The following is a 15,949-nucleotide window of genomic DNA, read 5'->3' as shown; positions in this document are numbered from 1 at the left end:
CCTCCCAAGTAGCTGGGACTACAGGCATGCGCCACAATGCTCAACTACTTTATTTTTTTTGCACAGCCAAGGTCTCACTATGTTGCCCAGGCTGGTCTCACCCTCCTGGGATCAACTGATCCTCTCACCTCAGTCTCCCAAAGTGCTGGGATTACAGGTATGAGCCACTGTGCCTGGCCCATAATGGATTTTTCAAACTAAGAGGAAAAAGTTTACACCTAGAATCTCCCCAGAGCTAACCAGTGAATCAGTTAGAGAACAAACTCATCCCGAGGGTCATGGGCACAGCTTCCATGTCCCAGGAGTAACCTGGGGAGAACCAGACTTTCCAGAAGGCCTGGAGGGAGGACCTGCAGCACGCCATGCAGCAAGCCTCAAGGCACAGGATGTGAGACGCCAAAATTCTCACAAAGCCACTACTGAAAGCTTTGTACAGAAGGACAAACGTTAAATAAATGTATAAAGCACACACCTATCCTCAAGATGTTACTTAAGGGTTGCAGCGTATCAGTTAGACTGACACACGGCTCCATCAGCCTCAACCTGCTGGTGGTGCTCAGCCTGCAGACTCTGAGGCCTCCTGACTGTCCTCTTCCTCCCCCTTCTCCTGCCAATGCTGCCTCCTGAGGGTCTGTGGCCACCCACTCTGCCCATTGCTCTGCAGGCCCCCTTGACCCAGAGCTTGCCTGCACGCTCCTCTCAGCCTGCAGAGCCTGCAGTCTCTCTCCATCCTCGTCCTGGGCCCCTCGCCCCACCTCAGGACTGCTTCCTCACCTGGGCCAGGTGGTCTTTACCTGGTTGTCAGGGTGTCCTTTCTCCCCTCCACCCCTCCTCAGAGAGGGCTGCCTGCCTAGTTCCCATCTCACCCCCGGCCTGCTACGCTGACAGCAGCAGCGCCTCACCCATTTGTCCTGCCGCAGCCCGCTGGCCTTGCTCTGGTGCTGGTTCACCACAGAGGCCCTGGGGCCAAGCCCAGCGCAGAGGCCATGCTGGTCCCACAACATGTTCATGGGTGAAAGAACAGACAGTCTAATAAAGAGTAACAAATGGGGAACAGGCCGGGCGCAGTGGCTCATGTCTGTAACCCCAGCACTTTGGGAGGCCAAGGTGGGTGGATCACCTGAGGTCAGGAGTTCGAGACCAGCCTGGCCAAAATGGAGAAACCCTGTCTCTACTAAAAATACAAAATTAGCTGGGTGCGACGGCACATGCCTGTAATCCCAGGTACTCGGGAGGCTGAGGCAGGAGAATCGCTTGAACCCGGGAGGCGGAGGTTGCAGTGAGATGAAATCATGCCATTGCACTCCAGCTTGGGCAACAAGAGCAAAACTCTGTCTCAAAAAAAAAAAACAAAAAACCGGGGAACAACACACAGCACTTTTCCCCAGAGCCACCTAAGGACTTGGCATCTGAGAAAACCCAGCACCTTAGAGACACTGTCAGGCAATAATTTTGTGGAGGAGACAGACAAGACCTGAGGGCGAGGTCCAAGGGCATCCATCTCCCTCACTGCACCTGCTGACTCTGAGGGCCCCAGCCAAGGTCTACTTATCCTGCACTTGCAAGAAGGAGGGAAAGGACCCGCCACCATCACCCCTACAGTGCCTGGCCAAACATGAGGAAATGAGACGGCCTGTTCAGAGCTTCAGAACTTGACGTAAGACGGACAGTGTATAGTACGGGGACTGGTGAGAGTGTGAAACGGCACGGCCACTGTGAAGAACCGAGTTTACCCCAGCACATGACCCACTCCTAGATACAGGCCCCAAGGACTTGAAGACACGCATCCACACAAAGACTTGTACACAAATGTGCCCATCACCAGGAGAATGAAGAAACAAAATACGGCACAAGCACGCAACGGATCGTGCTGGGGAAGGGATCGTGCTGGGGAAGGGATGGTGCTGGGGAAGACATCGTGCTGAGGAAGGGATGGTGCTGGGGAAGGGACGGTGCTGGGGAAGACATCGTGCTGGGGAAGGGATGGTGCTGGGGAAGGGACGGTGCTGGGGAAGGGATCGTGCTGGGGAAGGGATGGTGCTGGGGAAGACATCGTGCTGGGGAAGGGATGGTGCTGGGGAAGGGATGGTGCTGGGGAAGGGATCGTGCTGGGGATGGGATCGTGCTGGGGAAGGGATCGTGCTGGGGAAGGGATGGTGCTGGGGAAGGGATGGTGCTGGGGAAGGGATCGTGCTGGGGAAGGGACGGTGCTGGGGAAGGGATCGTGCTGGGGATGGGATCGTGCGGGGAAGGGACGGTGCTGGGGAAGGGATGGTGCTGGGGAAGGGATGGTGCTGGGGAAGGGATCGTGCTGGGGAAGGGACGGTGCTGGGGAAGGGATCGTGCTGGGGATGGGATCGTGTGGGGAAGGGACGGTGCTGGGGAAGGGATGGTGCTGGGGAAGGGATGGTGCTGGGGAAGGGATCGTGCTGGGGAAGGGATGGTGCTGGGGAAGGGATCGTGCTGGGGGAGGGATCGTGCTGGGGGAGGGATCGTGCTGGGGAAGGGATCGTGCTGGGGGAGGGATCGTGCTGGGGGAGGGATTGTGCTGGGGGAGGGATCGTGCTGGGGAAGGGATCGTGCTGAGGAAAGAAGCCAAGTGAGAGCACACAAACCCTCAAGACAGGTGAAACTGGCCAGGCACGGTGGTTCATGCCTGTAATCCCAGCACCTCAGCCTTGGGAGGCTGCGGCAGGCGGATCACCTGAGGTCAGGAGTTCAAGACCAGCCCCGCCAACATGGTGAAACCCCGTCTCTACTAAAAATACAAAAATTTTTATATGTTTTGTATTTTTAGTAGAGGTGAGCATGGTGGTGGGTGCCTATAATCCCAGCTCAGGCAGGAGAATCGCTTGAACCCGGGAAGTGGAGGTTGCAGTAAGCCGAGATCGGGCCATTGCACTCCAGCCTGGGTGACAAGAGTGAAACTCAGTCTCAAAGAAAAAAAAGAGAGATAGCCAAAACTAATCCACGGTGACAGAAATCAGCAATGGTGCCAGCAGGAGGGAAGGCACTGCCTGAGGGCGAGGGGTATGCAGCACCCACATGGGGACAGTGATGCGCGTGACAGGCTCCGCACTGCCAGGCACAGGACTCTGTGAGGAGCAGGCGTGAGCTGCACGTGGAGGCTCCGCACTGCCAGGCATGGGACTCTGTCGGAGCTCACAGAGGAGCAGGCGTGAGATGTACGTGAGGCTCCGCACTGCCAGGCACGGGACTCTGTCGGAGCTCACAGAGGAGCAGGCATGAGCTGTACATTTCACTGCAGGTAAATTTTTACTCAAAGGAAGACTGGAAACAAACACTGAGCTCTAGGGAACGATGGTGGTATGGGCTGCAGTGTTCAGGGCGGTGTGCGCGGAAGCATGCTGATTACAAACGCATCCCATTCAAGAGGGGCTGGGGGACAGACTGGAGATGGACAGAGACGTGGGGAGAGAGTGCGACGAAATGCTGCCTGCAGAGCACGGGTGGTGAACACCCACTTGGGTGGCCATGGAATCATTCTTTCAATATTTTGAAAATTCTCAAATTGTCATCATGAAATCTTTGGGGAAGGGGGCAGTTGCTTTCTAGCATTATGGAAAAGTAGTTAACGCAGCAAATTCTGGAAAACAGGGTATGTGAGGAGAAAGTAACAAGAAAGGAAAGAGACCACCTGGAAACCTGGGGTATGTTGGGGGCTTCAAGGAGAAGGAAAGATGTTAGAGTCAGCACGAGGAGCCTGGTGATGTGCAGGTGGCTGAGAGGGTGGCTGAGGAAGGGGAGAGGAGGTGGGAGCTCATGGCGGGGACGACTGACCTCCGTTTCTGATGGCTGTGATCCCTTGGTAGAAGTCTTCAAAGCTGATCACGCCGAGCCCACTGGGATCCAAGTACTTAGTTAAGTCCTTCACCTGTAATTGCCAAATGAGACTAGGTTACCCTAAGCCTTTACAGCAGGGGTCCCCAACCCTGGACCTCGGACTGGGAGAGATCTGGTGTGTGGCCTGCTGGGAACGGGGAAGCACAGCAGGAGGTGAGGGAGCATTACCGCCTGAGCTCCCCTCCTGTCAGATCAGCAGGAGCATCAGGTTCTCACAGGAGCGCAAAGCCTACTGTGTGCTCTGCATGCGAGGGGTCCAGGTTGCGCGCTCATTATGAGAATCTAACGCCTGATGATCTGAACAGTATCATCCTGAAACCACCCCAACGCCCTGCCTGTCTGTGGAAAAGCGTCTTCTGTGAAACCAATCCCTGGTGCCAAGAAGGCTGGGGGCCACTTTAGGGAATCAAGATTAGGTGGTATCACAAGCTTGGCTTTTTCACCACATGCAGAGAAGCCGCCAACAGGGGCGGTGCTGACAGTGACAGCCTCTGACTTGCTGACAGTGACAGCCTCTGACTCCTCACGTGCAGGAGGCAGCACGGCCTCCATGGGCCACTGCTGACGGCCACAGCCACAGGACAGGCAGCACCCTGTAAATGGGCTGCCAGCAGCACCTGGCGTGATGAACCATGGGAGTAGGACCCTGGCCACTGAAAGCCAGCAGCCAGGGTCTTACGTGCGGAGATCGGTTCTGAAGTTTTAGGTATTGTTCCGGCAAGGATCCAGCATGCCACCATAGATATGTTACATAGATAACATAGATAAGCACACACTGCCCATTCAGAAATGCCTTCCTGGCTCTGCAGAGTCCTTGGTAGAGAATAACTGAGGGAAAAAGACCCTTGATATCAAAAATCATAAACGCTAAGTAGGGTAACTCACACATGGATGTAACATAAAATGAAACTCTTCAGAAAGAATGCAGGTTTATTCTGCCAAATGTAAATTGGATTTCATAAAAATTTAAAAATTTTCAGGGGATGGGGTGGGAGGGGGGAGAGTATTACAGAAAATACCTGGGCTTAATACTCAGCTGATGGGCGGACAGGTGCAGCAAATCACCATGGCACACGTTTGCCTATGTAACAAAACTGTACATCCTACACATGTACCCCAAAACTTAAAAATAAAAAATAAAAATTTAAAACTTTTATACTTAAAAGACATTAATAAAAGCAAAAAAATGACACTGACTGGGAGAAAGTATTTGCAAATCATATATCTGTTAAATGACTTGTGTCCAGAATATATAAGGAAATCTTATAACTAAGAAGACAACTCAGGCCAGGTGCGGTGGCTCACACCTGTAATCCCAGCACTGTGAGAGACCGAGGTGAGTGGATCACCTGAGGCCGGGAGTTCCAGATCATCCTGACCAACGTGGAGAAACCCCATCTCTACTAAAAATACAAAATCAGCCAGGCGTGGTGGCGCATGCCTGTAATCCCAGCTACTCAGGAGGCTGAGACAGGTAAATTGCTTAAACTCGGAAGGCAGAAGTTGCAGTGAGCAGAGATTGTGCCATTGCACTCCAGCCTAGGTGATTGAATGAGACTCTGTCTCAAAAAAAAAAAAAAAAAAAGACAACTCAATTTTAAGTGGGCAAAAGACTTAAATAGAAATTTCATCAGAAAATATGTATGAATGGTTGATAACCACATGAAAAAATGCTCAATGAGTCCTTAAAGAAATGCAAATTAAATTAAAACCACATTGCAGCCAGGTGCCTTGTGGCTCACGCCTGTATTCCCAGCACTTTGAGAGGCTGAGATGGGATCACCGAAGGTCAGGGGTTCCAGACCAGCCTGGCCAACATGGCAAAACCCCATCTCTACTAAAAATACAAAAATTAACCAGGTGTGGTGGCGCTCGCCTGTAATCCCAGCTACTCAGGAGGCTGAAGCTGGAGAATCGCTTGAACCCGGGAGGCGGAGGTTGCAGTGAGCCAAGATTGTGCCACTGCACTCCAGCCTGGGCTACAAAATGAGACTTTGTCTGCAAAAAAAAAAAAAAAGAAAAGTTTGAGGCTGGGTGTGGTGGTTCACGCCTATAATCCCAGCACTTTGGGAGGCTGAGGCAGGCAGATCACCTGAGGTCGGGAGTTCGAGACCAGCCTCACCAAAGTGGAGAAACCCCATCTCTACTAAAAATATAAAATTAGCTGGGCATGGTGGTGGGAACCTGTAACCCCAGCTACTCGGGAGGCTGAGGCGGGAGAATTGCTTGAATCTGGGAGGCGGAGGTTGCAGTGAGCTGAGATCGTGCCACTGCACTCCAGCCTGGGCAAAAACAGCGAAACTCTGTCTCAAAAAAAAAAAAAAAAGTTTGAACACTGATAAATATTTGATGATATTAAGGAACTGTTCATTTTTGTAGGTGTGATGATATTTTCATAATTTTTTAAAGAGCACTGCTTTTTAGACACATGTACTGAAATACTTAGAAATACCTCTAGAATCTGGGGTGAGGCACAGATGTCACCAGAGGCATGCCTGCACGTTGCTGTGACTGGGGATGGGTACCAGTGCACCATTTCACTACTCTCCACTTTCATATGGGTTTGAACTCTTCCATAATGAAAACTTCAAGAACAGCCAAAGAGGAAAAAGAGAGCAAAGAAGAAAGAAGTGTGGGCCAGGGAGAATGGAAAAAGGAGGAAGCATTCAGCCAGAGGGAGCAGACTCCTGAAGAAAGCCCCTCTTGGGTGGCGGGCTGGACTGTGAAAATGCTCAGGGACAGGGAGAGGCAACAGGCTGGCAGGAGCCCTGGCTGCAGCCACATCCATTAACTGACAAAACCCTAGGGCCTCAGGCAGGTTACGGCAGATGAGCATCGGTGAAACCGAGGAAGGCCCCCCAGGCCCTGTGAGCATCAGTGAATCCGAGGAAGGCCCCCCAGGCCCTGTGAACATCAGTGAACCCAAGGAAGGCCCCCCAGGCCCTGTGAGCATCACTGAACCCGAGGAAGGCCCCCCAGGCCCTGTGAGCATCACTGAACCCAAGGAAGGCCCCCCAGGCCCTGTGAGCATCACTGAACCCGAGGAAGGCCCCCCAGGCCCTGTGAGCATCACTGAACCCAAGGAAGGCCCCCCAGGTCCTGTGAGCATCGGTGAACCCGAGGAAGGCCCCCCAGGCCCTGTGGGCATCGGTGAACCCGAGGAAGGCCCCCTAGGCCCTGTGGTGAAGTCCAGATGCCGGGGCTGCTACCAAGCAGCAAGCACAGAACCCTCAAGGGCAGCCCCGCTGGAGACGCCAGGACACAGCTGCTCTGTTTCAGGACAAGGATGGGGGGTGTAGCACGTGGTCAGCAAGGCCATCGCATCGCCCAGGAGGCAATCCAGAGAGCCCGAAGCACACAGGGCACCAGAGCAAGGCCCGGGCCCCCGTGGCTGGCCCTCTCGCCACTGTCGGCCAACATGCCTCATAAAGTCAGGCTCAAACAGGGCCAGCCCCAGCTAAGGGACCCCACAGTGTGGGATTCCTGAGCCAGAGACTGAGTTTCCGCTTCCCCTCCACAACGGAAGAGGCCGGGGCCATCGCCCCAATCCTAGGGCTCTGTGTGCTAGTGTGACTCTGGGCTCGGAAGTCCATCATCAACCAACTTCCTGGAGACAACTGGAGTTTATAAAACGTCTCCCCACTTATCTCACAAAGGTCCTCGTTCCTAAGCTCATTCCTAAGAATGTGAGAGTCTTGCTGGGTACCTGAGAGTTACCTAATCCGGAGTCCAGACTGGCCAATCTGTCCTGAAGATTCCTAAGAATTTCCACACTGAAGCTACTAATTGAACACAAAGTACCAAGTTGTTTATTCTGAAACATTAACCAAATATTTTTTAAACAAATCATTAACTAGAATAGGCCCCTTTTACATGTTACCATGTTAGAATGAACAAGAGTGAATCAAAGTATACATTTTTAAAACTCCATTTTCATATTTTCTTTATAATCTGTAGAACAGATGGATTTCATGTAATTGATGATTTGGGGATAGTTCTAATTCTCCAAGTCCAAAATACTCAATTCAGAGGCTTTCAAAAAAAAAAAAAAAAGGTGAAACTGTGAAAAATGAGACAGCCTGCCCTTCCCTGCAAAATCCAGTAGTGGCAGAAAACCGAGCCAAGAGACATAAACCAGAGTGGCCAAAGCCAGCCAGCACCGCTCCAGCAGACGGACAATAAGTTACAGAAACACCATGGTGGAGAATCCACTCAGTCACTGGCTCCAGGGTGACTGCAGTATGAAAAACTTACTGACAAATTGCATTGTTCCTGCTATGGATGTAGAAACATGATCCACTAATCTGAAAGAAAGGAAAGCAGAACAAGTTCTCCCACCACAGTCAACTAGGATCCCAGAGACTCCTCCCAGGATTCTCGAATAACACACTGTATTATGGCTTCACAGCAAAGGATTACAGGCATGAGCCACCGCGCCCAGCCTTGTTTTTCTTTTTCTTTTTCTTTTTTTTTTTTTTTGAGACAGGGTCTCACTCTGTCACTCAGGCTAGGGTGCAGTGGCACAATCTCAACTCACTGCAACCTCTGCCTCCCAAGGTTCAAGCGATTCTCCCACCTCAGCCTCCCAAGTAGCTGCGTGTGCCGCCACACCCGGCTCATTTTTGTATTTTTGGTAGAGACAATGTTTTGCCATGTTGCCCAGGCTGGTCTCGAACTCCTGACTTCAAGTGATCCGCCCACCTTGGCCTCCCAAAGTGCTGGAATTACAGGTGTGAGCCACTCAGCCCACCTTACAGATGGGGTTTCACCATGTTGGCCAGGCTGGTCTTGAACTCCTGACCTCAGGTGATCCATCCGCCTTGGCCTCCCAAAGTGCTGGGGTTACAGGTGTGAGCCACTGTGCCCGGCCTTAATTCTTGATACTATCTGTTGTCCTGCACTTGAGTGGGAATCTTTCTGGTTGATTCATTTTAACAGAGATAACTGAAGTACTCTTAGAAAGGAAAGGATGTTCAATAAAATGTTTGAGATGCACTTAGTATAAAGCCTGAACCAAACTAAGGCCAGGCATAATGGCTCACACCTGGATTTCCAGCATTTTGAAATGCCAAGGCAGATGGATCACTTGAGCCCAAGAGTTCGAGACTAGCCTGGGCAACATGGTGAAACCTCATCTCTACAAAAAATACCAAAAAATTAGTCGGTCCACGTGCCAGTAGTTCCAGCTACTTGGAAGGCTGAGGTGGGAGGATTGCCTGAGCCTGGGAGGTTGAGGCTGCAGTGAGCCATGATTGCATCACTGCATTCCACGTGGGCAGCAGAGTGGAATCTCTCAAAAAACAACAACAACAAAAAAAACAGTGACAGGGAGCACCTGCTCCAGTCATACCCGATCACCCACCCAAGAACGGACTGACCACTGCTGAGTGCTTGTGAGAGTGTGCGCGGTTCTCAATTCTTTTTTTTTTTTTGAGACACAGTCGCCTCTGTTACCCAGGCTGGAGTGCAGTGGTGTGATCTCGGCTCACTGCAGCCTCCACCTCCCGGGTTCAAGCAATTCTCCTGCCTCAGCCTCCTTTGTAGATGGCATGACAGGCACGTGCCACCATGCCTGGCTGATTTTTGTAGTAGAGACGGGGTTTCGCCATGTTGGCCAGGCTGGTCTTGAACTCCTGACCTCAGGTGATCCGCCCACCTCAGCCTCCCAAAGTGCTGGGATTACCGGCGTGAGCCACCGCGCCCGGCTGTGCAGTTCTCAATTCTTTGATCTGAGTGGTGATTTTTACATATCACTGTATAGAGAACAAACAAGAAAGCTTATTCTTCAATCTGGTGCATGTGGCCAAGAAAAAGAAAAAAAAAAAAAAGCCTATTTTTTTTTTTTTTTTTTTTTTTGAGACGGAGTTTCGCTCTGTCACCCAGGCTGGAGTGCAGTAGTGCGATCTCGGCTCACTGCAACCTCCACCTCCCGGGTTTAATCAATTCTCATGCCTCAGCCTCCCAAGTAATTGGGATTACAGGCACGTACCACCACGCCTCGCTAACTTTTGAATTTTTAGTAGAGACGTGGTTTCGCCATGTTAGCCAAGCTGGTCTGGAACTCCTGACCTCAGGTGATCTGCCTACTGCCTCAGCCTTCCAAAGTACTGGGATTACAGGTGTGAGCCACTGCGCCCGGCCAAGAAAGCCTGTTCTTATAAGCTTGAATGAGAAAGAGCCTGTATGTGACACTTTCTAAACCTGCAGGGAAGTTGGCTTCTGTTCCAAATCACATTAGCCTCAGGGACCTTGGACAAGGAGTTCCAGAGACAGGGGTGTTTTCATGGTTGGTTTTGTGGGTTTTTTTGGTTTTTGTTTTTGGGGTTTTTTGGTTTCGGTTTTGAGGAGGTATACAATATGAGATGAGGTCTACAACATGTTTCCCAGGCTAGATGTGAACGACTAGACTCGGCCAATCCTCTTGCCTCAGCCTCCCGAGTAGCTGGGACTAGAGGTGAGTGCCACCAAAGCCAGCTAATTTTTGTATTTTTTGTAGGGAGGCGATCTCGCTATGTTGCTCAGGCTGGTCTCAAACTCCTGGACTCCAGCAATCCTCCAATTGACCTCTGGAGTAGCTGGAACTACAGGGATGAGCCACTGTGCCTGGCTAGAGACAGTTTTTAATGCCCATTTAGTCAGCTTTGCACCAACTACTATAGCAAGTAACTTTATAGGGGGTTATGCTTGGCAGTTGACGCTTAACGACCCTGCTCAGAGTTGGCTCTAGATGAGGGGAGGCCTTTGCTTTTAACTGGGTGTGTGAGCAAGGAACAAAGACCCACCTACTGGATGCCTCAGCCACCTGGAATGATGAGGTCCTACTGGGAAAATGAAGGCATTTGAGTAAATCTCATGTCTCTTTTCTTGGCAACTTAAAAGCTACGGTGTGTTTATCTCTAAATTGAAATTTGGAAGAAAGACAGGTAGGCTGAACAATATGAGTTTTCCTACTCTGAATGTGCTCACTGGCAGCTCAGTTTTTCTGTTTGAAGTACAAAAATAGCTTCCTTGGCCGGGTGTGGTGGCTCACGTCTGTAATCCCAGAACTTTGAAAGGCCGAGGTGAGCAGATTGCCTGAGCTCTGGAGTTCGAGACCAGCCTGGCTAACATGGTGAAACCCCGCCTCTACTTAAAAAAAAAATACAAAATTAGCTGGGCGTGGTGGCAGGTGCCTGTAATCCCAGCTACTGGGGAGGCTGAGGCAGAAGAATCGCTTGAACCCAGGAGGCGGAGGTTGCAGTGAGCCAAGATCGCGCCACTGCACTCCAGCCTGGGCAACAAGAGCAAAACTCTGCCTCAAAAAAAAAACAAAAAACAACAACAAAAAAAAACCAACTTCCTAAATCAGAGATCTGTTCTGATTACCCATGACGAGGAACCGGGGAACCGACTTGCTTTCCCTGGTTTAGAGGCGAAGGTTTAGAAAAGTCTAGAATAAAAGCACTGTGCTGGTCTGACATGCAAAATGTCATTCCACAGGTCCCCAGAGAGGCATATCACATATTCAGGAATCCACTTTTATCCATCAGAAATAGATGTGGCCAGGCCGGGCACGGTGGTTCACGCCTGTAATCCCAACACTTTGGGAGGCCAAGGCGAGTGGATCACGAAGTCAGGAGATGGAGACCATCCTGGCTAACACGGAGAAACCCTGTCTCTACTAAAAATACAAAAATTTAGCCAGGCGTGGTGGCGGGCACCTGTAGTCCTAGCGACTCAGAAGGCTGAGGCACGAGAATCACTTGAACCCGGGAGGTGGAGCTTGCAGTGAGCCAAGATCGCTCACTGCACTCTAGCCTGGGCAACAGAGCGAGACTCCGTCTCAAAAATAAAAAATAAAAAAAAATTAAAAAATAAAGAAATAGGCCAGGCGCGGTGGCTCACGCCTGTAATCCCAACACTTTGGGAGGCCGAGGCGGGCGGATCACGAGGTCAGGAGATTGAGACCATCCTGGCTAACATGGTGAAACCCCATCTCTACTAAAAATACAAAAAATTAGCCGGGCGTGGTGGCGGGCATCTGTAGTCCCAGCTACTCGGGATGCTGAGGCAGGAGAATGGCGTGAACAGGGGAGGTGGAGTTTGCAGTGAGCCGAGATCATGCCACTGCACTCCAGCCTGGGCAACAGAGCAAGACTCTGTCTCAAAAATAATAATAATCATAATAATAAAGAAATAGATGTGTCCACCTATCAGTAGAAAGAGGCCTGCTTAGCACCCAATTCTAAGTCCTTCTTTGTGGCTTTTGTTATCTTTTTTAAGATGGAGTCTCACTCTATCACCCAGGCTGGAGTGCAGTGGCATGATCTTGGCTCACTGCAATATCAGCCACCCAGGTTCAAGCAATTCTCCTGCCTCAGCCTCCCAAGTACCTAGGACTACAAGCCCCCACCACTATGCCCAGCTGATTTTTTGTTTGTTTGTTTCCTTTTTATTTTTTTGAGGAGTTTCACTCTTGTCGCCCAGGCTGGAGTACAGTGGCGCGATCTCAACTCACTGCAACATCTGCCCTCCCGGGGTTCAAGTGATTCTCCCTCATCAGCCTCCCGAGTAGCTGGGATTACAGGCGCCTGCCACCACGCCCAGCTAATTTTTGTATTTTTAGTAAAGATGGGGTTTCACTATGTTAGCCAGGCTGGTCTCCAACTCCTGACCTCAGGCGATCCACCGCCTCGGCCTCCCAAAGTGTTGGGATTACAGGCATGAGCCACCGAGCCCGGCCTTTTTGTTTGCTTTTTTTCCTTTGTTTGTTTTTGAGAGAGAGTCTTGCTCTGTCGCCCAGACTGGAGTGCAATGGTGTGATCTCGGGTCACTGTAACCTCCGCTTCCCTGGTTCAAACAATTCTCCTGCCTCAGCCTCCCAAGGAGCTAGGATTATAGGCACACACCACCATGCCTGGCTAATTTTTTGTATTTTTAGTAGAGACGGGGTTTCTCCATGTTGGCCAGCCGGTCTTGAACTCCTGGCCTCAGGTAATCCACCTGCCTCGTCCTGCCAAAGTGCTGGGATTACAGGTGTGAGCCACCATGCCCGGCCTAAGTCCTTCTGATCACAGCGATGGGCTCCTTCTTTGTGACAGGCCAGGGACGAAAATGTGGGGCTCCTCCACACCACAGCTACCCCTCCCTGACACCTTTCCACCTTCGTCGGGATTCCAATAGGCTGCTGCCCTCCAATCATCTCAACACCCCATTCTGTGTTTAAGAAGCTCCCTGATACGGGAAGGGTGGGGAGGGTAAGGTGCAGGGGTGAGGCAGGGGGGTGGGGAAGCTGAGGTACAGGGGTGAGGTGTGGGGAAGGAGGGATGGCCAGGGACAGAGGGGACTCCAGGTGCTCCAGAAAACACAACAGTATGGACTCTGTACTATTTCTGTTAACAGCTTTATTGAAATAAAATTCACATACCACAAAATCACCCATCTGAAGGGTACAATTCAATGGTTTTAGTATATTCAGAGCTGTCTCCACATTATTTTAAAGACAGGAGACTCTTAAAATGCACATGAGAATACTTGGAAAACAGCCAAGTGGATACATTCAAGCTTTCAGCAAACATGATGAGGAAATAAAACAGAATTTATGAAAGCAACCAAAGAATCCACACATTCAACGATGGCAGGCAGAGCGCTGCGGTAACAGAAGGCCGCGGGGCTCCTTCCTGCACTTCAGGTCTGGTCCCTGGAGAAGCAGGTGTGTGCCCCGGGTGAGGGGAAGGTGAGCAGCTCCTAAGGGTGGGGTGGGGTGGGGGGCGGGGAGGGAGGGAGCGGGAGGCTCTCTCCCTGGGGCTAATGAATAGACTCCCTCTATGGCTCTTCTCTAGAATGCGAGCCAGCTGGGACTCCTCAGCTCATAGAACTCCATTCCCACCTTGCTTTCAAGGTCAGCATGCCCTCTGACCTACAGATGCCACTCAGATCCTCGGTCCCTTCCCTGTACAAAACAGAGAAGTGGGGCCCTCATTCGCCAGCCCAGCCAAGCCCTGCTAGCCGCTGCAGTGTCCTGGGTAACACCAGCCCCCATGGGGACACCCTCAAGCCCTGACTCAGACCTAGACCCCTGAGCGGAAGTAAAGGAGGAAGAAAAGCAAACTAAAAAGTTATCCAATACTTGGTTGGGCATGGTGGGTCACGTCTGTCATCCCAGCACTTTTGGAGGCCAGGGGATCACTTGAGGTCAGGAGTTCGAAACTGGCCTGGGCAACACAGTGAAACAAAAATACAAAAATATCTACCAAAAATACAAAAAATTAGCCAGAGCTGGGCATGGTGGTGCATGCTTGTGGTCCCAGCTACTCGGGAGGGTGAGACAGAAGGACTGCTTGAGCCTGGGAGGCAGAGGTTGCAGTAAACCAAGATTGTTCCACTGCACTCCAGCCTGGGCGACAGAGTGAGACCCTGTCTCAAGAAAGAGAAAAAAAGTTTGTTGTGCACGTTTGGCAGGTCAAATGGTGAACTTCCTTGTAGGTGGCCTGGGTAGTGACCTGGCTTCCATGTTGTCAAGGAAGGTGTGCCAAGACTAGACCATGGTAGCAGGCAGAATTCTAAGACCCCCTCTCTTGAGTGTAGGCAAGGCCTGTGCATATGGTGGGACAGTCACTGTGATGAGGTTAACTTAATCTTTAAAACAAAATTTTTTTTTGAGATGGAGCCTCACTCTGTCGGCCCAGGCTAGAGTGCAGTGGCACGACCTTGGCTCACTGCAACCTCTGCTTCCCGGGTTCAAACAATTCTCCTGCCTCAGTCTATGCAACGGCTGGGATTACAGATGCCCGCCACCACGCGCGGCTAATTTTGTATTTTTAGTAGAGACAGGGTTTCACGATGTTGGCCAGGCAGGTCTCAAACTCCTGACCTCAAGTGATCCACCCAAATCAGCCTCGCAAAGTGCTGGGATTATAGCTGTGAGCCACTGCACCTGGCCTAAAACTTTTTTTTTTTTTTTTTTTTTTTTTGAGATAGGGTCTCCCTGTCACCCAGGCTGGAGTGCAGAGGTGTGGTAAACACAGCTCACTGCAGCCTCAAGATCCTAGGCTCAAGCGATCCTCCCACCTCAGCCTCCTGAGTAGCTGGGACTACAGGTGTGAGCCACCACACCTAGTTGTGATTTATGTTAACTTAAGACTCCATCGTAGCAGCCTCCTGGTCTCAAAGAAGAAGTAAGCTGCCATACCTGGGAGGACCACGTGGTTGAACCTGAGGGTTCTCCAGGACCTAAGAACCATTTCTGGCCAACGACCAACCAGAAAACAGGGTCCTCAGTTCTATAACCTCAAGGAGCTGAATTCTGCTGAGCACCTGAATGAGCCTGACACTCTGTCCCGCCTGGTGACAGCCCTGTAAGACACTAAGCTGGAGATGTACAGGACTGCATATTCCAGGCAGAGGGAATAGCTACTGCACAGGCCTGGAGGAGGATGTGTGCCTGTGGAGTGTCAGGAGCAGAGTGAGCAGGGGGCCGGCAGCTGAAGTGAGGTTGGAGGGGCAACAGGGACAGAGCATACTATGAGGAGGACTCTACTGTGTAGAATGTGGTGGTCTCAGCGGACAGAGCAGGACCTAGCTATGTTTGGGAGCCATTATTTGGCCTACCACAGCCATCTTACTTTTTAAATTTCAGGTATAATTTCCATCCTGTTTTTATTTACTTATTTACTTATTTATGTTATTCAATTTTTTTTTTTAGACAGAGTTTCACTCTTGTTGCCCAGGCTGGAGTGCAGTGGTGCGATCTTGGCTCACCGCAACCCCCACCTCCCAGGTTCAAGTGATTCTCCTGCCTCAGCCTCCCGAGTAGCTGGGACTACAGGCATGCACCACCACACCCAACTAATTTTTTTTTTTTTTTCTTGAGACGGAGTCTCGTTCTGCTGCCCAGGCTGGAGTGCAGTGGCACCATCTCGGCTCACTGCAAGCTCCGCCTCCTGGGTTCACGCCATTCTCCTGCCTCAGCCTCCCAAGTAGCTGGGACTACAGGCGCCCGCCACCACTCCCAGCTAATTTTTTGTATTTTTAGTAGAGACGGGGTTTCACCGTGTTAGCCAGGATGGTTTCGATCTCCTGACCTCGTGATCCGCCTGCCTCAGAC

The 15,949-nt window shown here is 51.2% G+C and overlaps 1 protein-coding gene across 2 annotated transcripts in view; it reads right to left on the bottom strand.

Annotated features, from left to right (window-relative positions):
* The window catches only part of RAB11FIP3 (RAB11 family interacting protein 3), a 98,064-nt gene that overhangs the window by 58,416 nt on the left and 23,699 nt on the right, over nucleotides 1-15,949 (bottom strand). For both annotated transcript variants that reach the window (XM_055364754.2, XM_055364755.2), the window contains exon 2: nucleotides 3,802-3,895. In XM_055364754.2, the coding sequence (XP_055220729.1) occupies nucleotides 3,802-3,895 (94 nt within the window). The remainder of the gene's footprint in view (nucleotides 1-3,801; nucleotides 3,896-15,949) is intronic.

Source organism: Gorilla gorilla, chromosome 18 (genome assembly GCF_029281585.2).
Source record: "Gorilla gorilla gorilla isolate KB3781 chromosome 18, NHGRI_mGorGor1-v2.1_pri, whole genome shotgun sequence".
In the NCBI taxonomy this organism is placed as follows: domain Eukaryota; kingdom Metazoa; phylum Chordata; class Mammalia; order Primates; family Hominidae; genus Gorilla; species Gorilla gorilla.
This window is presented reverse-complemented; position numbering and strand designations above follow the sequence as displayed.